This window comes from Chlamydotis macqueenii, chromosome 1, assembly GCF_036417535.1.
Source record: "Chlamydotis macqueenii isolate bChlMac1 chromosome 1, bChlMac1.mat, whole genome shotgun sequence".
Taxonomy (NCBI): Eukaryota; Metazoa; Chordata; class Aves; order Otidiformes; family Otididae; genus Chlamydotis; species Chlamydotis macqueenii.
This window is the reverse complement of record NC_141556.1, coordinates 208,680,472-208,707,878: the sequence shown is the minus strand read 5'-3', so window position 1 is coordinate 208,707,878 and position 27,407 is coordinate 208,680,472. Positions and strand designations below refer to the sequence as shown.

General features: G+C 36.2%; 1 protein-coding gene across 7 annotated transcripts in view; it reads left to right on the top strand.

The window, feature by feature from the left end:
* Positions 1-27,407, top strand: part of DLG2 (discs large MAGUK scaffold protein 2) — a 1,053,001-nt gene that overhangs the window by 406,461 nt on the left and 619,133 nt on the right. For 4 of the 7 annotated variants that reach the window (XM_086739684.1, XM_086739677.1, XM_086739676.1 and 1 more), the window contains one exon: positions 2,349-2,429. The exons of the other annotated variants lie outside the window; for them this stretch is intronic. In XM_086739684.1, coding sequence (XP_086595810.1) covers positions 2,349-2,429 — 81 coding nt within the window. The remainder of the gene's footprint in view (positions 1-2,348; positions 2,430-27,407) is intronic. 7 annotated transcript variants of the gene reach the window in all.

The window sequence follows — 27,407 nt, the reverse complement described above, 5'->3', positions numbered from 1 at the left end:
CTTTGTACCATTTGTACAATCTTAATTTGAAATCAAGTGTGTATATATATATATATATTTATTTTTTACAAAATTAGCAGAGAGGAATGTGCCTTTTGCTGTTAGCTGGCTATTAATTATCTGTTTCCCAATTAAAATTGCTGAAATTAACTAGAAATAAACTTCCATGGATGAAAGCTATGAAGTCATAGCATGTATGACTGGAAAGGATTTGTTTCAATGTTTCAGGACCCTGGCAGTTAGCAGCTTTTTTTTTGACAAATTTAGGATGATTTCTGTGGATTCTGTCCTCAGTGGAGACAACTGATGACTATCCTAATGTAATATCCTGTTTTAAGTCTTTCCTAGGTTTTCATTTCTGACTCCCTCATCACTCTTTTTCATCTACTGTAGGTTTCCTTTGGCTTTTTCTGTATCTATCTTAAAATACACTCACCCCAAAATGGTACAATTCTGCTGGTGTCTCATCACCATTGATTACAGCAAAATAGTTATAATCCATGTCCTTATACACAGCAATCATTCATATTTTGAAGAAAGGCCATTTTGCAACAGAATCTCCCTCTTGGCTCCTCCTTAGTTAATACTCTCTACATAGATGTTCCTCACTCTGTATTTTTGCATTTGATGTTTCCTCTGTCAAGGCCTTGAATACTGCTCTGTGAGCATTTATTCTGTCTGTGTTTATGAAAGTACACATTTATTTTCAAAAGTCTCCAGAACCAAGTCCACAAACTCAACTATGTATATGCAGAAGCTTGATGTGGTCAAAATTCATTAGCCCCAGTGGACTCGTCCATTTAATGCCTCCCAGCCACTCCTGGTAGGCTTGGTTTTGCTCTATAGGCATCCTCGGCTACTCGTTACATGGTAGAAGTTACTCTAGATTTTGTCATGTTAAAAGTCGTGTACATATAAGCTTGATTGAATATTCAGACCTCAATTAATCCCACTTCACTGAGGTGGGAATGCATCCTCCAAAGAGTGACTCACTCTGTTTAAGCTCTGAACCATTCTCAGGAGTTTCCCATGTCTCAAACGACTCTGCTCCTAGATGATAGATCCAAATGCCTGAAGTTTGACAGCATCAATATAAGCCTCAGTTCTTAAGAATACTGTTGTATGAGAGCCATAATCCTTTTAAGTGGACCTAGAAGTCCCTTTTCTTTAAACTATACTTAACTTTAAAAAATATTATTCTCTAAAGTTTTTGACAATTAGTAGCCGCTCTTTATACCAACAGCGTTTCAAGACTTCCATGAATGACTTGTTAGTCTAGTGGTTTTATGCTTGCTGGTGAAAAAGACTTAATCTTGCACAGTAGGGTGAAAAAGACTTAATCTTCCAGACTAGAATGAAAAAGTGCTATTTTTTGTCCTTTTTGTTTTTAAAAGGTGGTATTCTTCACTAATATAGAAACAAAAAGTATCTAAAGTAATGTACTACAAGGTGAGGGTCAGCATTACATAAGCATCATAATGAATACGGACTTTGTAAAAATACTTTTCAGTACCTTAGGTATTAAATCTTCTGTAAAAAAAACCTATTGGATACATAGCTACAGACATGGTAGTTTTGCTATTAATAAAAACTGTGATCCTTGCAATGTTAGTCTCCCTTTTACTGACAAGGCTTTTCCATATTGTTGTTGTTTGTTAAGAACTCATGTGTTTTCTACAACGATGTTGACTCATGCCTAGGCAGGAGCCTGAATTCATCGCAGATTTTCCATTTTACAAAAAAATGAAGCCTGATGTTCATTAAAAGCAAATATATAGTCTCTGACTGTTAAAACTTCACAAATTCATAGTGATAATTAAAGTGGAGTTTAAAATTTAGAAGCAATAGGGTTATTTCTAATTTTAGCTAGAAAGAGGTGGACTGTCAAGAGAATGTTTATTTATTCCTCATAGCCTTTTTGTTTGATTTGCTAATAATTACTTGAGATTGGTAGATGTTGCATACTAAAATTAAACTGAAATATAGTAGTACAGTGTTAATTCTTGTAAAATATATATCCCTTGCTTGTTCTTCCTTGAAGGATAAATAGCTATTCCATAGATATTTATAATCAATAATATGCACTTACATTTTCAATATTATGTAATATAATGCCATTTGATTTTTGTAAAAAGCCTCTGGGCAATTCAGCATGGATTAACACCAATTTACAACTTGAAGGGAATAGATGGCATGCCAGATTATTTCCCAAAGCAATTATAGCAAAAATGAGCCCCTAGTCCCCCAAAAACAACCTGGGAAGCAAAAACACACAATCATATGTAAACACACAATGAAAAATCTGAGTTTGGAACATGTCCTGAGTAGATGTCTCTATGTACTTCCAGAGAGGCCAAGAGGAAGAAAATCCTACAGGTAGAGGCCTTCAGCTGGGACCTTTTCCTGAAATGGAATGGACTAATGCACAGGTGAGAGTAGTGAATTTAGCTGTGAAAAATAAGTGAGGAGAGGAAATAGTTTCTAGATTACTGCTTCAGAGTTTTGCCAATTTTTCTCACCAATGGTCCCCTAAACTCAAAAGCACTTGTTTTGAGTTAAAAAATATTAGCGTGAATGCTTCGATAATTGCCAAGATGATGTGGCATATAAGCATCAGCTGCATACTGATCAAATTGAAAACAATTTGGGCTATTAGGAAAACAATTTGGCCTCACCTGACTTTTGATATCTGAAGAAGTCAACGATATTGCCATGGTATTTAATGGAGAGACTCTTCCTGATGGCAGTTCTTCTAACCTGTTTTGAACGTCTCCTCCAGATGGAGGTGGATCTGTGCCCTGAAAATGATTGTCTCTCTTCATTGTCTAGACACTCTTTATGGTCAAGTATCTTAGATGTAAATGTCTAGACTTTAGATATCTCACATGGTCAAGAAAATCTCACCTTTATCTTCTTGAAATTTCTTTTTATTGTCTGTTGGCCTTGCAGAGATACAATCAATCTCTGAGGTGTAACAGGCAGGACCAATCTGGGATACAGGACAGGATGACTAAGTATATTTATGTTGTATAGTGCTGCAATCACGGACCTGAAGAGCCTGACAGACTAAAGCATTGTTGAAATTGTTTGATTGTTTGGTTTTTGTTTTGTTTTATTTTGTTTTTTACCAAAGAGGAGTTGTCATTGTTTCAATAGAGGAGTTGTCATTGGAACTAGTAGTACAAAAATACTCTGATCAAACAAAAATGCCAGTGACTCTATTGCACCAGGATACTAACCTCCATAAATTTCTGTTATCAATAGATTCAGTTTAGTTTATGTTGCATTTGTGTTCTCAGTTTTCAGTGTATGACCTCCTGCCGTTATGATAATAGATGTGTGAGAAACTTGATATCTTGGTTGTTTGCCAGCTGAGTCCTTTGCAATCTCAAAAGGAAAAGAAGGCAGTGTAAGATATCAGGATAATGCACACTAATGGAATATTTCTGGTAAAAGTAGTCTAAAGTGATATATTGTTGATGTCCAAATTGCTATCCTTTGATTTCAGAGTTAACAAGACACTGGGATAAGTAGGGCAGATGACAATCTTGAGTGACCCTTGCATAGCTCTCTGCCATCTGAGCATCAATTTATAATGGCTTAGGATGTCTAGGTAATTTTCCTAAATATAAGGGCCAGAAATATGTGGTACTTAAGGTGGCAACCCAGGATTAATTCAGTGGAAAGTATAATGGATAAAAACTCTCACAGTATGTATCTTGACACTCGATTTCTGCCTCCTAAGATTTTGAGAAAGGTTTAATGAAGCTTATTTCTTGATTTATTTTAGATGCACACAGCTAATTTTTGCTTTTTTTGTAACACCATAAAGAAGAAGAAATGAAGCTAGTCAATCACTGTTTAACTAATCATGTCACTTATTCATGCAAAGATGAACAAAAACTCTGATACCTCTTCAATACTGAGTGGCACACAGTAGGAGGGAAGTGCTGTTTACTCCTTAACAAGCCCATATGGTGGTAGGAGATCCAGTGTCCCTACTATGCGAACAGCACTGAGTCTTTAAAAGCATGTTAAACAACATCTGCCAGTGATAAAATAAGTAAATCAGAAGGCTCATTACTTGATAACCTTCACCTAAGAGCCTTAAAAAAGGAGGTTGAGGAGTTCTGTTGGAATATTTTTTAAATTCTAGAGAGATGGAATGTGAGTATCATGCTATTATTTTTCTTTTTTTTTTTTCAAATAGTGCTGCAGAGCAGGTTAGCTATATGTCAATGCTGGAAAAAATATTGGAAAGATTAATGAGGATTTAGCTAAGAAAGTAAGCATGAGAATAAATTAATGGTAGGAATAAATTAATGATAGTCAGCATAGTTTTAAAGCAAAGCAATTATGTTAGATAAACTTCATTTCAGAATGTGAATTTCCTTGATGAATGGTCCTAGGTGTTGCTTAGGCTTTTGTAAGGCATTTGATTTAATTTTACATTGTATCTAATATAAAGAAATAACAGTATACTTTATCAAAATAATATTCCTTAAGGACTGATTAGCTGACATCTCAGAGTACTAATCAATGAGAAATGATCCTTACATGGAAATTCTGAGGGATAGTCTTCCACAATTTAGAATTGTATGTGGACAACGTATTTCAATATTTTCATAAATCATTTGGAAGGTGGCATAAATTCTTGGATGGTAAAATTTGCAGGTGGTGCAAAGAAAAATTAGAAAAAAAAATTAAGAAAAAAAAAAAAAGAGGACACAACAGTCAGCACAATGCAGTTACAGTCTAGCCTGGTAAACAGAGGCCACTCAAACAAAATTATTATTCCCTAGAAAAGTATTACACCAGCCGGAAGGATGTGATGCCAGCCATACATAGACAGAGGGGACTCCTACCATGGAAATAAGTGACACTAAGAAGGTTCCAGAGGAAAGAATAGACAACTCAGGAGGGCTTGTACTCTGAACTTTGAATGTTAAAAAAAAAAAAAATACTACAAGTTAAGAATAAGGAAGTGGTTTTATTTGTATGTGCAACAACAGTGAGGTTATGAAAATATTGTGCGAAGTTTTGGAGTCTACACTTTTAAAATATATTAAATATGTTAAAAGAGAGAGAAAAGAGACTAGAGTGGAGAAAAATTATTCCTGAGAGAGACATGACTTAGTGACGGTGCATTCCTGTGGGGAGACTGAGAATAAGAGGATACTTTAGAGTAGCAGAGAAAAGCAGAATATGTGCCAGGGTGAAAGCGAACCAATGTTGGGCAGGTTTTTAGCAGTGAGGATGTAGGATAAACTAACTAAGGGAAGCGGTAGATCTCAATCTCATTATGTTTTCCAGATTAGATTCTTTTCTGAAATAGATATGGATTTTTAATTTAAGAGAAGTTACTGCTGTCGGTGTTATGAGCTGCACTACATTAGGCTAACCTCAATGATCTAACGATACCTTCTGCCTTAAACCCTGAATCTTTTAGGTGCCCGTTCTCTGATCCAGCAGAGTCAGCAAAAACTTCTTCAGCACAGGAATCTGGGGTTAAATTATATAGTTGAGGGAGAGTCAGCTCATATAACTGATGCAGTTTATCACCTTCTTCCCCAGTCAATGGTCCAAATGAAGAAATGTGGAACTGTGTTACTTGGCCTAATGAGACCATTTACTTCCTTTTTACTTCCTTACTATGGATGAATGGAGGCTAGCACTGCTTTTTTTTTCATTTTAGGTTTTGCTTGGCCTGAGATTTGCAGCTTGCATTTTAACACAAGTGTGAATCAATCATAGAATCATAGAATGGTTAGGGTTGGAAGGGACCTTCAAAGGTCGTCTAGTCCAACCCCCTGCAAGGAGCAGGGACATCCCTGACTAGATCAGGTTGCTTAGAGCCTCATCCAGCCTGGCCTTGAATGCTTCCAGGGATGGGGCATCCACCACCTCTCTGGGCAACCTGTGCCAGTGTCCCACCACCCTCATTGTAAATTTTTTTTTCCTAATATCCAATCTAAATCTACCTCCCCCTATTTTAATATCAATCAGACTATGTAGAAGCTAGGCTTGCTACATAAAGTTACCTTTTGAAATTTTGGTAGAAATAATTGCTGTTTGCCGCTTACCTGAAGATGCATCTTACAAAAAAAATGTGACACCTGCATTCTTTGTCATCCACACCTCTGTTATTAATGTCCCAGCGAAAAAAAAAAAAAGTCACAGTATGTTATGAGGTCCTTAGGTTCACTTTATTGTGCTTTTGTTGGGGATACATCTTTTTTTTTTTCTTTTTTTTTTGTTTAACTCCATAATATACCATATAATATAAAGAGGTCAGTACAGCCGTCTCCTGGCCTACACGTGTGGAGAATGAAGTTTGAATCTTCCTGAGATCGCTGATTTCTGAATTAATTTTCCTTCGTTTATTTGTAATCTGGAGAAGCTAAATTTTGATTAAAACAGCAAGGGTGGGTTGAGAGGGTTTGATGTTTCAGTGCTGTGTGACTGTCTGCCGTCTACATCTCAGTGATATTCTGTGTAACTGGTTGGAGATTGTAAGATCTTTATATTGAGATTCTAGACTTAAGATCTGTTGTTTCAGTTCCTGGCTTTGTAACTAGTCTCTTGAGTCATCTTAGGCAGCTTACTTGATTCTCCCTGCCTTTGTGTTCTTATTTGTAAAAGAGAGATAACATTTTCATTTATTTTGAGAAATGCTTTGAGAAGCATCCTACTGTCTGAAAAGTCTTCAGATCTTTTAAAAAATGTTTTACATATAACTAATCCAGTATTGTACAACCATTACACATATTTTCAGAGCACTGAATGATATATTCTCATACCATAACATTCTAGAACATTTAGAGGTAAGAAGAAATGGAGGTTCCCTGGTCTACAAGTCTATAGGTGCACTGATTAACCTCCACAGAAAGTGTGATTAAAATTAGCTTTGTTATGGACCCCCACTACATCCCATTATAGCATTTCTTTTCCAACTTTCTGCTTTGACTTGCATCAAAAAACTTTTGCTTGTTCCCAACCTACTTACCCTATAAAATTCACTGGGAGAAAGTTACTCTCCTCTCCCGTTATGCAAGGATGGAAGGGTCCATTGCTCAATTGTGAAGCTTAAAAAACACAAACCCCAAACCTCATGCTTTTTGTTCCATTCACCAGCAAAATCTGTCTTAATATCTAAATAGAATTCAATGGCTAGGTAGTGAGGAGTCTAAGACTTTGGTCTAATTCTGGGAAGAGCTGTTGAGCAATGGTTTATATCCGTTGTCTCCTGTTTTACACTCAGATTGCAAACTCTCTGAAGCTTAGCCACTCCATTTTTAACTTCTGGATTTGCTGAAAGTGGGATTCCAGTCCTTACCACTGACACTGAGATGTTATAGTGTTGGATATAGGGCTAATCAGAAGTTAACATTCTTTGCATCATCTTAAATTTTCAAGTGAGAAAATGGGAACTGAGCTCCTATACTCCTTATTGTAATGTGAAAAATGCAGTAGGGAACATAGGCAGAGTTTGAGTCTCAAAACCTGATTGCATTAAAGTGGAATTTCTTTGATGTACACATCTACTTCATTTGTGTACTCAGGGAAATATTTATTAACCAACTACTTAGTTTTTTTTTCTCAGCTAAGTTTTCTGAAATGAGTCTTTGCTCTTGCCTATATACCCTTGTAGAATTATCAATTAATTTCTCTACGAATAATTTTTGTGCTGAAAATATTGCATGGGTATCAAGAGGTATAATTTTGCCTGCAGTACCTTTTCATTATTTATGATTACTCATGACTAGTAGAAGAGTTGGAGGTGCACTTTGTAAATTTATTTTCCCTTTCCTTGCGTTGTCAGTTGATGTTCCCTGTGGTATCTCTCATGGACTTTGTCAGATACTGCTCAGGTAGTGCAGCTTACCACTGCTATGTAGTTAACCTTCCAACCTCACAAGCTAAGCAAAAGAATTTGCTTCCCCTCCCATTCAAGTAGACGATGAAACTTCAAAAGACTTAATGGGTCCAAGATATGCCCACTGTTTCTAGATGAGCAAACACTTATAAAGGTAGACAAGGTTTAAGAAGCTTTATTAGCAAAGATCTTTCTTCTGGCTTCAATGCTGCTGAAATTTGTATTTGTTGTTAAGAAACAGAAATTTATTGATATAAAATAGGGACACTATTTGTGAGCAATTCTTTCAAAGTGAAAGTCTTTAAATTGTTGAGTGGTGTCTATTAACAGTCATCAGTAACATTTCTTATAATATTAGAAAAGTAATTATATAAACTGTCTGCAATGGCCCCTGTAGACACATTTAATCTGAAGTTACTTATTTCTGTATTCCATTTTCCTGCATAGAAGAATGTTCACTAGAGTTTCCAGTTACCAAAACTGAACCCTAGAGTCTTAAACAATCTTACATCTCCTTTGCAATCAGCAGCAAAGGTAACTGCTGATTTTAATCCTGAATTAAATAGTTCTCACATACTTTCCTGCAGAGATCTAGTATTAATATCCAGATAATGTAAAAAACCACCGAATTTATAGACAGTAGTTTTGCTCAACAAAGCTGAGGAAAATAGTGGTAACATCACTATTCTGTATTGCTTGCACGTTATATGGGGTAAAGTGAGTGCTGGAGCTTGAAATGAGTTTTTAAAGTAGTTATTATTGATTTTTTCACTCCTGTGATATAGTGCAGCATGGGTTGTTTAATTTACAGCAACAGAATGATTTGGGGTTAAATGTTACAAAGGCAGTGAAAAGGTTGTTCTGCTTTTAATTGATGCTGTGACCTACATTGTTCCCCAAGGCACCACAGACATTTTTCAGAAAAGTCTCTTGTTAATTATGATTGTACACAGTGGTGTTGGGTCAGTTGTCATTTCCATTATATAAACTTTAAAAACTAGAGGGTTTTAGTTCAGTTATTTTAAATCACATTAGGTCAAGATTTACCATTGAGACTGGTAGCTTGGATAGAATTGTTTTATGAGATGACGGTGGCTTCAGTCTCACAGTCCCTTCTGTACAAAACCCTGTAAGATTTGAGGGGCTCAAGGTATACCTGCATAGCTGTGCAGTTGCTGAAGATGCTTCCTGCATTCTTGAGAAAATGAGCCAAAATAGTTAGATATTTGTGTCAGCTTAAATTCCCATAGCCTCCTGTAGAGCAACTGTGTGGTCCTCACCATCCACTAACCCTGGTTTCTGGAGTAAACTCTAACCTCACTGCACTGCTGAATATGCTCCGTATTTCCCCCGGAGGAGATCACATCCATTCATGTGTAATTTCTTATCTCTAGCCAGCAAAACTTAAGAGTTGCTAGACTTTAATTATAGACCCTCTACATTTCCTTTCTTTCATAGAGAAACTTACGTGGTCAGCTTGTAATATCAGACTGTTCTTAACTTCCTTGAGAGTTGTTTTTTTCCCTCATGACAGACATTATATGTATTTATTTTTATTTATTTTTAAAATATCAGTTTACTCTGGATGAGGCTAAACCACACATCCCCGTTATAACCTGCTTACTTGAAACATCTGGGATTTCTTGATTACTTAGTTATAAAGTTAACTTAGATTGGATAAGCAACTGGCTATTATGAGAGCTACAATTGTTTCCCAACTCTGAAAGACTGACCCAGAGCTTCCAAGGCTAAAGAATGAAAAAAGCAGCAATCTTTGTAATCTTGAAGTTATTAGACAATCTTTAAATTATTGCATGAAATCATCATTACACAGCAGTAAGGAGCTAAGAAACTCAGCTTCTGAAAACTTCAGGAGCCTGAAGTCACAATCTGAATACAATACCTTTTCAGATCTTTTCAAAATTTTTCAGCTAAGGGTAATTTTCCTTAGAAAATATAATACTTTGATTGCTTGTGGAGACAACATCCTGATTAAATACTTTAAAATGTTGTTATTTATTAAAGTTAGAAAGTTAGGATATCCCTGACCATTGAGAATGATTGATGTAATCCTTTTAGCTCTGAGTGTAAATTCCAAAATTAGTCATAATTCAACTTGTATCTTAAGGAAAATAGTTATTGCAATGGAAAAACCTTTTTGAAAAAGAAGTATGTTATATGTTCAAGTGTACTTTTCTGTGCCTTTACTTTACATCGATGCCTGCTGCCTCAATAAATTGTCCTACTTTATTTTTTAATTTATTTAGTCTCGAACTAAGGGATTGAAATATTTTTTTTCTTTGCTTCATACTTGCAAATCTTCACTGATTCAGAAAAGCACAAAGAAATTGTGAAATATGAGCTATATAAACATTGTCTTTAATTTTATTGGTAATACATGCTCTTTCTGTAGGTAGCCCAAAGCCCATTAATTGTTTATATAAACTGTTTATAGGACATTTACAGCTACAAGTGGAATTATTTTTGTATATTATTTAAAAAGTATTTCCCAGGGTAAAAGTGATCATGATAATATTGTTTCTTTACAGTACATAGTTGTGTTTCATGGGAACTCATATCAAACAGTACTTTTTTCTTTCTTGATGCAATAGAGAAATATAGAGTTTTCCATAATATCCAATGACTGTATCTCTGAAAATATTTGGTTTAAAATTTTTCTTGATGTTGGACTCTAGATTACAAAAATGTTTTCATTCAGACCCTTTATTCAGTGAAAAAGAGATAAAGGAATGAGTAGACAATTTGGAGAATTGTAGAGAACAAAAAAAAAACCCCAACAAAAAAACAGGTTAAAATAAAGAGCAAACTGATTAACTCCCCTGGCCTCAACTTCTATGATAGGAGACTTTTTTCTACAATGCCTTTTGTACCCAACCCTCAATAAGAAAAAAGCAGCACTTTTATTTTGTTGAGGAAAAGATGATTGTCCTTGCTTACGAAAAAACATTGTTATGGATTGCATTACAAATGAGGAATGACTGAGTTTAGTTTAATCTGTAGCTAAAGCCTGTAGAAATTTTAGACATCAAGAAGCAGTTGAATCCCATAAACACAGACAATTAAAATACCTTTGCATGTACAGCATCCTGAATGTAAGCCAAACATGCTCTTTGTTTCAACTCTGTTTTATAAAAATACAAAAGTTGTTCAACTGTTTAATTCAAACAGAGAAAAAACCAGAGAATTAAGAAAATTATACTTTTGCTATAGTTTGGTTATCTACAAGGCAGAGTATATTGTTGAGAGGTAGAATATATGTAGCTTCTTTACTACTTAAGTCTTTAGTACTGCTGCAGTTTTTAATTATCATTGAATGAGTTGGCTTAAATCTTCCCCCACACGCATATAATTGTAATGTATCCTACTTATCTAAGAACAGTTATAGCTCATTTGGGCCACAGGTATTTGAAAATTGCAGTTTTTGTTTTGACAGATAAAACTTCTTACAATTACAAATTTATAACATTAAAGGTGCAAGCAAAATACAGCTCATTTTTCATTTCTATCCCATATTCTGCCCCTTCTAGTTACCTCTGAAGGCCTCTATCCCTTTAGAAATCTGCAATTCAGCTCATTGAACTAAATTTCTGATCATCAAATTCTTCCATTTTTCTTAGAAGTTCTGTCAAAAGAATTGTCCCTTTCTTCGCTTAAATTGTCCTTCAGCTTAAACCCACCGAACTTCTGGATCTTAAACTTTCAAAGCTCCTTTTGAAGGTTTCTAAAATAATAAAAGCCTGAAATTATTTCTGAATTAGTTCTAGTTATTTCCACTTTGAGAAGGAGTTGGACTACATGACACAGGTCACTTCCAGCCCAAATTGTAATTCTATAATTCTATGATTCTGTGACTTTCACTGAAATTAATTAGAGATTGATTTTGAAGAGTGAAATTATAGACTGAGAACTAAACATTGTAAGCATCCAAATTTAAAAATCCCAACCCCTCTTTCCTAGTGACACACATTCACTATTTCATAGAAATGCAACAATAATATGCGGCAAGACTAAGACTGAACCACATCTAAACGTATAGAGTAGAATTTACTCTTAAACATGGGAAGAGAAAGAGATGAACAGACTCTAGAGAAAGAGATGAACAGACTTCTTACTGTCTTAGAGCAGATGACACTAGCAAATTCACATAAGATGCAGATTTGAAAAGTCAAGTATTGTATTACCTAGTCAAGCGATAATCTATATTATTATATTATCTGTCTATATTATTTATCAAGTTATCTGAAGAAACAGAATTTACAGTATCTGTGCGGTTGCAGTGGTATTTGAGAACCATGACTTCAGAATTAGTTAATATTAAAAAGACTGTGAAAATAAAACTTAAGTTAATTTGAGCTATTGTACATAAAAACACTACTATTTTAGTCCTAGGAATTAGTTGGATGATATGGCACAAAGAGGTCCCATAAACTGCAGCAAAATATATGTTTTTTTAACCTGGCTTAATGTTTAGGTTGATAGGCAAGAAGAAGTTCTTTATGCCCTAGCATTATGTGTGTTGTGTAACTTGTCCTTCATGTAGATATGTCTTCATAGCATGTAACTAATTTTGTTGGTCTTTTTAAATATTCGTTTTTTGATGTTTTTTCAAATAATGGATTACCCAAGATAAAAAGTAGGCTTTATAAGTGCAGGCTCAACAGGTTCGTGCAAAGAGACTGCTTCTGAAAAGTCAATATACAGGACATTTTTACTGTTTCTACTAGTCTATGAATTGTCAGATCTTATAAAAGAGATTGCCTTCTAACTATAAACATGACCAGGCATCTCATATTCTGGTTCAATAACCCAAAGAATTCATTATCCAAGCAACAGTCTGTGATTCTTCAGTAGGAGCGCGCACTGAAGAACTCAAAAAGGATCTAATTCCTACTTTTAAGAGTACATGAAAAGTCATGCTTTTCACATAAACTTTTTTTCATTTCAGTGGGACTGGTTTTATTGCACAGGCTATGCCAATGTAAGGAAACAAGCTATTGCAATATATTCTTAAATTGCTACAAATGAACATGTTTTAACTTTTTAAAACTAATTCTCAGACAGAATAGCATGAAGCCCTGTCAGCTGCAATTTAGTTTGTGAAGTAAATATTTAAAATAAAACACAGCTTTGAATAATGCTCCATGTTACACTGTCTTGCAGGATTTCTAGGAAGTTAAGAGATGTCACACAAATAACACCAGGATTTCTTGCATTTGATGTGATTAAATGAGCTGGACTATTACTTATTAAAAACAATGGATTAATATATATATAATATATTTACAAAGCAGCTTAATTATTTGCTTAAAATAATGTGATCATCTGCTTTTCTGTTTTCTTTTTTTTTTTTTTTTTTAAATTTTAATCTTAACTACGGGTGCAGGTGACTTTCCAAGTGCAAGTCAGGCCAAAGTTCTTAGGAGAGGAGGGAAATATGGATCCTCACAGCATGGTTCAGGGACACTCCTAGGTTAGACTTTGTTGAGTATGTAGAGATTGGCTGTTTCTGTAAGACAAATCAGTATATAATCTTACATTTGTAACAGAGTTGTTTCGTTCAGCGTATTTACTCTACTGGGAAACAGCAAATTTGGGGCTGTCTTTACTTGAGACAGTCATCTGATGAAAGGAGAAATAATGCAGAATAATCTAGAGCCTTTTACTGATGAACTTTCTTTCTGTTAAGAAAAAAACCACACAAAAGTATCTGTTTGGGAAAATTCTTATACTATGACCTGGGCCTTATCCAAGAATCACTTTTGTGCCTTTGAAATTGGCCAACTAAAGGCTTGATCTTATTAGAAACCAACTAATGTAAACCATCTGATCTGATGGCTGAAACATTTGTCTTGAGCTTGTCATACATCCTTACTACAAGCTTATATTATGGAAAACTTCTAGCACTGTAAGCATTTCATTTACAGATCTGAGAATTTGAAATCAAGTGAAGAGTTTAATGGAAATGGAGATGATGGGTAAGATGTGACAGTCTAGATTACCTGAGCTGCCAGTCTTAGGCTAAACAAAGCTCGCATTCCACTTCAGGTGGAAGAGAAAATGATCGCTCTCTTTCCTGAAAGATGCTTAGCTAAATGTAACTGTTGACCAATAGTCCTAATCATAGTGAAACCTCTTCTTCCCAGGTTTTTTGTGCATTGCTGAGCAGAAAATGACATTGCATGTGCACAAACCAGTTGTTTATTGTGACTGAGTACCATAAATATGCCTGGTGCTGTATATACCCAATATGTCTAGGCTGTCTGTAGATCTAACGGCATAACACAATATGTTTGGAGGAGGAACATTAAGAAGTATCTTGGCAAAAAAAAAAAAAATGGGTCAGCTTCATGAAGAAGAGATGTATTTTCTATTTCCTCATCTTTGTTCTTTTGCATTTCTTAGGTGTTTGGGGTTTTGTTTTTCTAAGGAAAAGAATGTGAATGGTTTTCTTACCATAGTGAGAAATGTGAAGAGACAAAGTTAAGAGGGAGTTACCTATTGTGCTGTAATTTAAGCTTTTAAGTGCCTACAGCCTCTGTGGATGCTGGGGTACCAGGAGTGTCAAATCCACTGTCTCCAGGGAATAAACAGTGACAATGACTGATTAAATATGAAAACCTGTTTGTAGGAGACACATTGTGAAGTCTGTGTCTTAATTTTCTTACAGTTCATCAAGATGAAAAGTAGAGAGTTTAAGGCTTTGAGCAAGTGGTGTCTCATGCTCTAAAAAGGGAGTTTAGTTTTAATCCAATTTAGTTTTATGAACCTTTGGCTTTAAATCCACACTTACCAGGTGCACAAATTTATTTTTAGATGTCGGAGGGTCCCACAGATTAAAAGCAATATTTTTATGGGTCCTTGGGTATTTGATGTGAAGGAAGTATAAATAGCTTTGTGGGGTAAGCAGAAATTTTACAAGGTGCACTAAACTAGGTTCAGTGGAGTGTTGCTGAACGCTGCAGCTTCGCTAGTTTAGCCATAAAGTGTTCATTTAAAATCAGTCATTGCTGTCACAAAGCTTAAGACTTTCATACTGTACTATGTAGAGAGAGATTAAGGTCTTCCAATTGATGGCTAATTCTAGCCTGGTCATTTGTTTTCATCTTGTATTCATATGCTGACTTTGGTTCTTCCAAAAACTCACTAGAGAATTGCACTGACTCAGTGTTTACTTAGTGAGTGCTGCACCTCTGCTTCTGTACTCATTAACTTACTAGTCCTTAAAAGTAATGTTTGGGTTTCTTTATATTAATTAATAATAATTAATATTTAATAATATTAAAAATAATATTCAGAAAATAGCACAGTGTTAAATATCCAATTCCCAGCAGTCTCCTGGAGGGAATTGTGTGACTGTACCAGAGCCAAAGAGGAGAGCAATGCCACATACAGCACGGCTTTGTAATAGGTTTGCGCTGTCACTGAGCTAAGTGAGCCAGTTCCTCTCTCCCACCACTAACCAGGACAAATTGACTCTCCACAGCTTCTTCCTTGCCCACTCATGTATCTCATTCCTCAGCTGGGGCACAACAGGATTCTTGAGTTATTTTAGTTTTGTCAATGTTCAGCTCACTAAACAAAATATGTATTTTACTCTGGTGAGGTGATCAAACAAACCTGAGTGAAAGCATTTTGTGAAAGGGAAAAGGTTAAAAAAAACCAGTGCTAATTCTGACATCAAATTATATACTGAAGCAAAAAAAAATGAATCACAGTAAAACCATTTCTAGCACGGAAAAGCATGCTGATATAGGGACTGCTAATGAAAATTGGTCTAATAATCTGAAATGCATGCATATCAAATACACATATCACATGCACGAAAATATTTTGAGTAAATGGAACTTCTATTGGAAATTCTAATCAATGCCTTATTAAACATGTTATATTTTCAGTGAGATGCACACTATTTAATCTCTTCCAGTGCTTCACTGGTGGACAACATTTGAGATTTTCATCTTCCTTATAAATGACACTTCAGATTTTTATGAAAGTATCTTCCTAAATTAAGTATGTTCATTGCCCATCTCTTTATTTGTCTTGCTAGCAAACTGTTTCTCATTTAATTGCATTTGGGTATTGCTGCATTTGCTTGATTTCAAACACTGTCATTAAAATAACAACGGACATTGATTATGACAGACTTATGACTAAAACTTGTGACAAAATCTTAATAAACCCTTTTCTGCTTACTCAGGCAATTGATATCATTCTGCCTAAATCCTGATATTTACAAGTTTGTTGTCAGCTAAATAACACAATTCTTTTACATCAGTTATAGCTGTAGAGATGCCCAGCAGATTGAGTGTTCTTTTACCAGTATATTCTCATATTTGTATATTCTTTGACACCTCTGCATATAGGACAAAATATAGGGGGAGGAGTGTGTGATGGTGCCCAAATTTGTCACAGAATACACGTGTTAATATCCATTAAACTGTTCAAAGAGTAATATTCATCTTAGCCTCTACATTGAGAAGATATCAAAGCAGCTCAACAGTGTGTTATGAGCAGCTAATTGGAAATTTCTGCTTGCTGGTTGTGTCATTTTGTCCTTTGAGTGAGATTTTGATCAACTACAAAATCTCACCCAAACTTACTATTTCTTTTTAATCCTGGGAAGGAGCTCAGAATCCATCACTTTATTTTGTGAATGCTGTCTGCTTGTGGTGAGGAAGTTCATAAAAACCACATACTAGCAATTCCCCAAAGGACGAGTCAATTAAAATATATCTAATTTACTGCTGTTGCACATATTGGGTGAACTGATGAAGAGAAATGATTTAATATTCATCTTAGTGAAGATTCAAGATTAAATTAATGATGTAGCTTCTCAGTCTGGTGGCTAGACCAATTTAAATAATATATCCAAAACTCCATATGGTTCCCTATTCCAAGACATGGGAATAAAGTATTTACGCTATTCAGATCATTTTAATAAACATGGAATTTTCTAACAGCAACCTCCATCCAGCTTTCAGCCTGTCTTGGCCATTGGTCCCCTTAGGATGCAATATTGGATCCTCCTTTCAGTGCCACTGCCAGAAAAACTGGGACTGGTATTTTAACATGAGTATCTCAGACACATAATACTGAGAAACAACTGTATTAATTAATAAAACCAAACTCTATGATATTTTAGCATAGTTTACATACAATTATTCCGTAGGACAAAAGAAATCGTAGAGTCATAGAATCATAGAATGGTTTGGGTTAGAAGGGTCCTTTAAAGGTCATCTAGTTCAGCCCTCAGTGTTCCACCGAGATTTGAACTCGGATCACTGGGTTCAGACTGTATAGTGTTAAATCCAAATATCGAGTCTGATACCCTGACAATATTTGCGAAATTTGACAAAGTTTCTTCTCATTTATTATGACCTCTTTATTCCAGCGATACTTATGAAATGATCTCTCACCTGTGTCAAACACGTTCAGGAGATATTAGTGAGAGGAACTTTCTTAATTTACTAGTCAGAGAGAAAGGACATGATGCTGCCAAAAGGGAATAAAATGTTGCAAGTAACTGAAAAAGTGGGAAATAGCATGGAAATTAGAAACCGACCTTAACTACAGAAGTCTTCATTACAGTAGCTATGATATATTATGGATAATTATAATTGGGAACATGTATTGCTTCAGATTCTTGTTTGCTTTTGCTGATGTCAAACATTATCCAGATGGTATAGTGCATTTTCTGTAATCACCTCCTTTTTATCCCATGCTTTTCCTGATCTGTATTCCTCAGAGTGTTTTTTTTTTCTTAGAAAAGATGTTTTTATGTCCTTCATTCTTATCCCTATTGCTATACTTTTCTCTCAGTTCAAACAATTTTTAGTTCGTAAACTTAGTGTGTCCTTTTTCTTAAACATGCTTTTTATCCCTATGTGCTGACTTCAAGTTTAATGGCCTGAGTGTTTTAGAAGCAAATATTACTTGCAAAGAATACTGTCTGTTATTGGTATCATTTTCAGATCCTGCAACAGCAAGGATTGTATGCACAAGCTGTATATATTTCACACGTTTAAATTCTGAGGTTTGATGCTATGAACCAACACATTTTTTTATACCAGCATAAGAAGCACAAGAGTGATATTTTGAGAGTCAATGGAAAGGAAAACTCTTCTTAATGAGGCCTGATAAGATACAAAGGAAGAAACTAGTTTCTCTCCTCTTAGTGAGTGTCTTAGGCCGTCAATCAAGGGGAATGCTTGATTTGGGTAACAGTGGGTAGTGGCTTCAGCCAGGGGAAGGGACATTGAGTTTTCCTGCTGAAATGGTTTGTCTTTGGAAGCGCAGGCCAGAGAGCCATGGACTCGGCGTTTATTCTCAGTCTCCTGTCTTTGCAGACTTTCCTTTTCAGCATCCACAAAATAAAGAAACTCTTTGTATGAAAGTTTCAGGATTCCCATTAGCCAATCTCTGTAATTAATGCAAATAGAAAAGAATTAACATAGGAAGACACGCAAGCATATGATTAATCTTATGCATTAACATTTGTTGTCATTTACATTCAAATGAACAATTTTAATATCCTTGTGGAATTTAAATCACACCTTTTTTTTTACCTGGCTATCCCCTAACACAGAACAATATAATCTAAATGTCCCTTCATCTCTGTGAGTTAATGCATACTAACAGGTGATGTCATCAGCAAAAGAACTTAGTATATACATAAGTATATACAGAAAAATTTTCCAGTCTCTGAAATGCATCTGACAGCTATCTGAGGAAGAATCAGTCAGCTGTTTGAACAGTGCACGTAACTCATAACAAGAAGTAAAAATAAGTGAAACTGCCAGGAAAATCAACTGATGAAATTTAAATTTTAAATCAGTATTACACAGGACACCGGGAGTAAAACTCCTAACCTTTCAGAAAATGCTATTATTTTTTTTTAGCAATACTAGTGTCTGAAATTATGATGCTGTTCTTAACATCACATCAAGTACCGGTGAGGGGGGGAATAATTCTACCTACTGAATTATGATCACCATCTTCTGTATTTCCAAGGCAGTTCTTGCAAATCTTCCTGGTCTAATGATCTAAAAAGTCTTCACAGATGCAAACTCAGGGGTTTTCCCACTTGTCACTGTTCCAGTTTCTCTTTGTATTTGTGTAGATAATCACATAGCGTAACACTTCTCGTATACCCATCTATATTCTTCATCCCGAGTTTTTGCTGTACCTTTGTTCTCTTCATGCTTTTGCATGTGCTGCTAAAGCACCAGTTTATCAGAGAGCCTGTTTAAATTATTTTGGAAATAAATATGTTCTTGTGTAAATTCAAGGATTTGGTGTCAGTAGATCTTGTGGCAGAAGTGAAACACAGGCTGTACACGTGTTCTTGCCTGATTTTTATTCTCTGCTCATCCATCCACAGCAAGCAAGACTTGAGGAGCTTAAGGCCAGGAGGGGCTATAAGGGCAGGCTGCTTGAAGAGCCATTAGGTTTAGTCCCATTTCCTTAAGCCAGCAACCTGCACTGGACTAAAGAACTTTTGTATTTCAAAGATGTGTATCTGCCTGCAAGGCCTTCAGTCTTGAAAGGTATCAGGTAACAGAGAAGCCATCACTTCCTTGGGCAATTTGTTCTGATAGCTGCTTTCCCTGCTATTAGTGTGTGCCACATTTCCAGTGTAAATCTGTCTGGCAAGAGTTTACAGTCAGTGGTTCTTTTTATGGCTTTTTCTACTATATTAAACACTGCATTCAAATCACTCCTCAGTCATCAGATGGAAAGTTTAAAAGCTTGAGCTTTGTAGCCTTCTACTGAAAGAAAAATTTTCCCCATCCTTTGAATCCCTTCTTCTCTTTCTTTAGGTCTTGTTTTACAACATCCTTATTAAAATGTAGACACTTTAATTTTATGCAGTATTCCTGAATTGGCGTTGTGGTACATGTACTGAAGTAAAATTGCCTCCACAGTGCCCTTTGCCACTAATTGGTTCTATTGCTCTTCAAATGCATATCTGGGGATTAAGTTCATTTTTTCAAAAATAAGCATATAATTGTGGAATCACAGAATGGTTTGGGTTGGAAGCGACCTTTAAAGGTCACCTCGTCCAACACCTCTCCCATTGGCAGGGACATCTCCAATGAGATCAGGTTGCTCAGAGCCCCATCCAACCTGGCCTTGAACACTTCCAGGGATGAGACATCCACAACTTCTCTGGACAGCCTGTGCCAGTGCCTCACCACCCTCACTGTAAAAAATTTATTCCTGATGTCCAACCTAAACCCACTCTCTTTCAGGTAAAACCATTGCCCCTTGTCCTGTCACTACATACCCTCTTCAAAAGTCTCTTTCCATCTTTCTTATTAGCCTCCTCTAGGTGCTGGAAGGCTGCTATAAAGTTTCCTTGGAGCCTTCTCTTCTCCAGGCTCAACAGCCCCAGCTCTCTCAGCCTGTCCTCACAGGAGGGGTGGTCCAACCCTCTGATTACCTTTGTGGCCTCCTCTAGACTCCCTCCAACACATCCAAGTCTTTCTTAAGTTGGGGGCTCCAGAGCTGGATGCAATACTCCAGGTGGGGTCTCACAAGAGCGGAGTAGAGTGGCAGAATCACCTTCCTCAACCTGCTGGCCACACTTCCTTTGATGCAGCCCAGGATGCAGTTGTCTTTCTGGGCCACAAGTGCACATTGTTGGCTGATGTCTAATTATTCGTGGTTTTTATGTTTCCTAAACCTAGTAGGAGTACTTTTGCATGTCTAACACAGGCCCTAAACTCTTTCTAGAGTCCCTGTTTTCCAGAAGTCAATCTCTTTCTGTAGAGTTTAGCTATTTTCTTTATTCCTAAATATATAACTTGTTTGTACTAAAAACAACAACAAAAAAAATGAAGTGGAGTAATTTCAACTAATTTAAAATACCTATGTACTGAGTCTATATTTTATTTGACATCAGTGGAGGGAAATAGGTACTTTTAGGGTGTTACTAGTCTGAACTATCATAGGCATCTAAAGGTGCCTATTTCTCTCTTTTGACTATAAAAAGTAGGTTGCTCTTACAGGGAGGTGATCAGCTCAGATATCCATGAAGTCAGCAGTTTTATTTGGTCGGTTGAATCCCATCCCTTCTCAGGGAATAGATCTCTGCAGCTCTTCAGGATTCTCAACTGCGCCAATCCTTATGTCACCCAAAATTTTAATCAGAAGCTCTTTTATGTACTTCAAACCATTTAATGAAATGGTTCAGTAGTGCAGGACTTGCTGCTTGTCTACATTAGAGACACTTTCACTCAAATCATGTTACTCCACTGTTGACTACTTTTTATATTTATCGTCTAGCCAGTTCTTTGTCTGTTAAATCTATGCTTTAATGCTATTTAATAGTGCCGATTTTCTATGTGGTTCTCATGTAATGGCCTTTCAGAAGTCTGAATATTTTATGTTTGACAGTTATCTTTGTCAGTCAAAGTGGTATGCTCAACAGAGGGTGAAATCAGGTTTAGCAAGAGCTGTTTTCCGTAAAATCTAGGGCAAGCTTTTAGCAACATTTTTCTTTAATTTCTGTTGAACTGAAAATGTCTTGTTTCTATTGGTGTACCTTTTCTAAATTTTCAAAGAAAGACCACATGTAACAATATATTTCTTATGATCCTTCACATGGTTGTTCTGTAGTTTTTGTAGTCCACTATGAAATTCCTAATAAATTAACCTGAACATCAGCTGCAACCATAATAGCATAGAATTTAAAATCAATATGAGGACATCATATTAGTAGATTAATATAGGAATAGATAGGAAACTTTAATTTCAGATGGAAAGTGTGTGTATATTGATTTTTTAATGGTTCTAACTACCCATATAAGTTTAGTAGTATTAATGTAGGTTTAGAGGTCAATCTACTTTTTTTTTTCCTCATTGGAAAGACCGACACATAATAATCATCAATCATACTTCTCTATTAAAATAATGGACCAGTTCTGCTGTTCAGATCATCTTTTTGACCAGAAGATGTACAAAGTTTCTTTTACTTACTTGAAAAAGTGATGTTTGGAAAGAAAATATGTATCTTAGTCATGATTATCAAGTGTTCCAGTAGAATGGATTATGGTGCTTAAAACACTGTGGGTGAACTACTTTAAGATATACAACTGCTGTTGTAACAGTGTTCTGACTCTCAGAGTTTTCTAGAAAAGGTTTTGAATACCTAGTATATAAAAATACATTTTGTCCTTTTTCTCAGAACTGCCAGGGACAACAGCGCACTTTTTCTGTTCTAATAGTCTAGGTGACATTGGAGTCAAAGCAGCAACTGGTAATAACTGAATGAAGCCATCCAGAATAGCCATCTCTCCACTTGATTCATCCAGACTTCCGACTTCCGATTTACTCCATTATGTTTTGTGTTCTGAAAACACCAAACTGTAGTGATTCATTGGTTTCCATGGCTTGTGAACAATACTCTTCATTTTTTCTGTGACGTCAGTCTTTGTACTTCTGACATCCTCGTATGATAATTTCATGCTTATGACAAAACTAGTGTTCCTTATTTGCCAGCACAGGTACATTCTGTCACCCAAAATAGCTGAGCCATGTGCCAGGGAGAGATTGCTTAATATGTGAAAGATGTTTAAATATTCTTCCAAAGTTGCAGAAACATAATTTTATGGATAATTTAATTTTGAATTTGTGAATAGGCTTTGAATTGGAAAGCTATCCAGATCTAAATATAGCTTTACTTTCTTTCTTTAAAAAATAAAATGCATATTTAGTCACTTACTATTCATTAGCTTCATGTTTTCTCTAGCTCTATAAGATTTTAGTGGCTATTATGGATTTTCTAAAATCAATAAAAATGATACAGTTATATTATTAATATATGGGAATTAATTTGCCTAAACGCCCACTCCTTAATCAACCTCTCAGATATAGGCCTTTGGTTTTTATTCCTTCTTTCAGGCGCAGAGCTTATTTACCATTTCTGAGAAGAGCTTTAGAGGTTGTGACTATAAATACTGCTAGTGCTTCCATTTTCAAGACAGGCATGTAGTATACATCAACTTTCTTTCAATACTGAACTTTCAGAGTGGTTTCTATTTTTCACCATCACCATATGTGTCACAGAACTGCTCAAATGGAAGGAACTTTGTGAGGTCTCTGTCCCAACCTGCTCTTCAAAGCAGAGTCAACATTGAAATCATAGAATCATAGAATGGTTTGGATTGGAAGGGACCTTTAAAGGTCATCTAGTCCAACCTCCCTGCAAGGGACATCTCCAACCAGATCAGGTTGATCAGAGCCCCGTCCAATCTGGTCTTGAATGTTTCCAGGGATGGGGCACCCACCACCTCTCTGGGGTTTTCCACAACACTCAGTGTAAAAAATTTCTCCTTTATATCAAGTCTGAATCTACCTCCCCATATTTTAAAACCATTACCACTCGCCCTATCACAACAGGCGAGAGTTTCTCCCTGTCTCTTCTGTAGGCCGCCTTTAGGTACTGGAAGGCCACTATAAGGCCTCCCTGGAGCCTTCTCTTCTCCAGGCTGAACAGCCCCAACTTTCTCAGCTTGTCCTCATAGGAGAGGTGCTTCAGCCCCCTGCTCATCTTTGTGGCCTCTGGACTCACTCCTATGAAATCAGAACAGGTTGCTCAGGGTTATCCGGTTACATCCTGAAAACCTCCAAGGACTGAGATCCCACAACCTCTCTGGACCCTTGTTCCGCTTCTTCGTTCTCTTCATAGCAATTGTTTTTTTCCTTATGTCCAGATGGAACCTCCCCCGATTCAATTTACGACTGTTGTCTATTCTCCCACCAAACATCTGAGTAAAGAGCTTGGCTCTGCCTTCTTTGTTACCTCCTTGCAGGTATTGAAAAGCTGCCCCTAAAAGTCCTCCCACTCCTTCTGTTCCCATTCCTTACTGTTCAGAGGCAGGTGTACATCAGTTTCTCTACTTTGTGCAACATTTTCTTCAAGCTTCTTTCATGCCAATTTGCATGAATTTCACACACTTTTTTTACTGTTATGCTACAGACTGCAGTAATTTCTATCACTTTGTATTTTATTAAGTCAAATTATTTTTTTCTTGGAACTGACAATAGTCTAAATAAGCCAAGTTTTGCAGATCCTAAATTTTGTTACTCATCCTTTAACACAACATCTAGTTCTCATGCTCTGTTATTCAAATCTTTGTTTTGCCTAAATAGCTTAACAACTTTTGGCAGTAAGATGTTAATTATGCTTGCAGTAATTGACCTTCACACCTGTAAAGTGCAAGTAGGTGCATATATGTAAATTAATACTTATAAATGTGACAGAATGCCGGCAGCATTTGACACCAACTATATACCTTCTGTCTCTCTTCTGTATGTTTTCAGCTAATAAAGCAGCTGTCTGACTTGGGCTCACTTGAGTTACATTCAAAATACAAGTCCCTTCTTTTGTTTAATTATGAGGAATATATTAAAACACAAAACCCAAAGAGGTACATTTTGCCACATTCCTTAATGTTCTGCTCAGGATCTGGGCTCTTCCCCTCTTATCTTGTACCATTGACAACCTTTGTGCAGTCCCAAATTATTGTCTGGGTGGTTTTATTTTTGATTGCCCCAGCTAATGGAAATGTATGATGGTTTAATAATCTTTATTTCCTTTTAAAGGAGAATTTCTGCTCATCATGACTGCAAGAAAAGACAATGAAAGCATGAAACACAACATCAATAAATGCTGTTTCCTTTTCTTAATTTTTTTTGACATTTCTAACTTGTTACCCTGTTTTTTAAAAGAGTTTTTTCTAATGTTAACATATTTTAAATTAAAATATCTATTTTATGCTCTTTTTTTTCAATTTTTTTTTTGACAGCTACATTTAACCCTTAACCTAGATAAAATGGCTTATATTGGATAATTAAAATGGCAGTAGTTGTAAAAAAAGGATTCTGGGTATTAAGCTCCTTTCATTTTTACATTTTTGGAAATAATGAATGAAACAGATACCGCTAATGTTCTTCCCTGCAGCATGGGAAATGCTGGCTTCTGGAGATATGAAAACGATTTTCACAGTGTAATGGGCTCGTCCTTCCCATGTGGCAGAGCTCTAGGCTTTGCACTGGCAGCAGGCTGAGTGCGTGGAAACTCAAGCTAAGAGCTTTGTGGTAGATGGAGCTAAATGTCATCATCTTAGGCATGGCTCTGCCCAGTGTTGGGCAAGCATGGAGGGAGCCCTGGGATGTCAGGACCACCATTGCCCTCTTCCTCTCCCACAGCCTGAGCTTTTGCAGAGGTCATTCCTGCATCACATGTTGCAGTCATCTGCCTGGCTCTTCTGGAGGTGCTCCATAAAACTTTCCAGCATTAATGTCATGCCAAGGTCAGTGTCCAGGGATTCAGGTAGCTTTTGGTTTTTTTCCACCATCAGGTGGATTGTGATAGTGAAGAGACAATCAAGAAATTCATTAAACCTTCGCTGTCAACAACCGAGGGTTTATCCTGTGCAGGTTTCATAGTGGTTGGCAATTAAATGTTGTTTGTACCAAGGAGACCAACCTTTGTAATCTGGAAAAGAGAGGATTTGGCTGTAGTGCGGAAAATGTAGACTATTTGTACCATTGGTCACTAATGAGATTTCTGTAGCTCAGCTAGGGTCTCTAGCTCCAGGACAAAAGAGACCACAGGGTGGACTTATGTTAGATTGCAACTCTGGGGATATACATTAAGGCTCTAAGGCTCTTCTGTTCTTCAGTCCTGTTATTACTTTTATTTTCACTGTTGATGATTTCTATTTGCAGCTTAGTTTTTCCCGTAAGTTAGTGAGTGCTGATTGTCATGCTGGGCTCTGTACTGTTCATCAGAATTGGCACAGCACAAGCCCTCATTTGTGTAGGAAAGACTCCATCATCTGTAGGCTGCATTGAATAGCCTTGAACATAGAAAGGAACACATAATGTGCACTGGCCAATAGATGAAATAAGCTTCTGTAGGTCATGGTAACATTCTTCCTTTTACTCCAGATCATGTGTGGAAATCTGGAGTCCAGCCATCTGGGAATTAAGAGAAGTACTGCATCTGCTTTACAGATATTTGACTTGCCACTGGTTCTCCAAGGAGATTTTGGCTTGCTTGAAAAGCAGTGGTGCAAAACCTGTGTGCTCATTAATTTCCTCTTGTGTTTAGAAATGGAATTCACTCACAGTTAGAACAATCTGTGAAACTTTATTCACAAAAGCAACTCTTTCTGCAGGAGCCTGTTTCTTGGGTTTACATTTTATGTTATACCTAGCAGGATGTAATTTATGCAAATAATCTTCCACTGTTTCCTCTTCTTGGCAGGACTGTTGGAATATCTGAATGCAACTATTTCCAGTGACTCAAAACAATACCCAAAGGGATGAGATTTCAATTTTTTTCCTTCTGTAATTTTCTTTTATTATAAAATTTTGCAGCATTTCTCAATATTTTGCTATGCTATGAAGTTATTATTAGCAGTGATACTCTTGTATAAATGTATCTTTAAAGGACGTAGGCTCAATGAATGAAATTTGGAGAAATTTTAAATTCCACCAACAAAGATTTTTTTCTAGGCTGATTAAGTGATTTTAAAATATTTCCCAGTTTAAAAAAAAAAAACCGTAAGTCTAATCTTTCAGGCTAAAAAGATAAATTCAAATTTTTATTTTCTGAAAATCATAGCATCATGTTATAATTTATGTTGGAAGAGATCTCTGGAGGTCATCTGGTCCAATGGCTGGTCGAAGTAGAAACGACTTTAAATTTTGAACATCTAGCTTCATAGGTAGATCAGGTTGTCCAGAGCCGTGTCCAGTCAAGTGTTGAATATCTCCAAGGATGGAGACTTCACAGGCTCTCTGGGTGACCTGTTGCAGTGTTTGACCACCCCTGTTGTGCTTTTTGTCTGTTGAATTCTGTATTTTTGCTCTGCATTTCTGAGAAGCATCTTACTCTTTCTTCTCCATTGCCTCCCATCAGGTAGCTGAAGGCTGAGTTTCCTTCCTTACCCTTCTTTTCTCCAGGCTGTACAAGCTGCTCTCTCAGCCTCTCTATATCATGTGCTTCAAGTCTCTAATCATCTTTTTGGCCTTCCACTGAACTTGCTCCAATATCTTTCTTGTTGTGGGGCACACAATACTGGGACACAGTAGCCACATGAGTCTCATAGTTACTGCGTGCAGAAATGGTCAAAAGATTGGTATAAAATCTGCAGAAATGAACTGAATACCTCTAGGTACTGCTTCAGTTGAGAGATCCTTAATTACATTATTATTAAAAATACAGTAACCTTTGTATATTGTAATTCTCCATCAGTTAAATAGATACAGAAAATCCTACAGCTGTGGGAAACTTTTGGTTCTTTATCTGATGGTAATAGATAATGTTGATGTCAGTTGTAATACCTAAATCTTGCATATTTACTTTTCTTTAATTATCATATAAGACTATATGGGTACTTCACTGTTGTTTACAGACAAAAAAAAATTATTTTGCATACAGGATTTCCTTATCTCAAAGAGTTTACAAAGAGTGGGTAGAAATTTGTTTATAGGT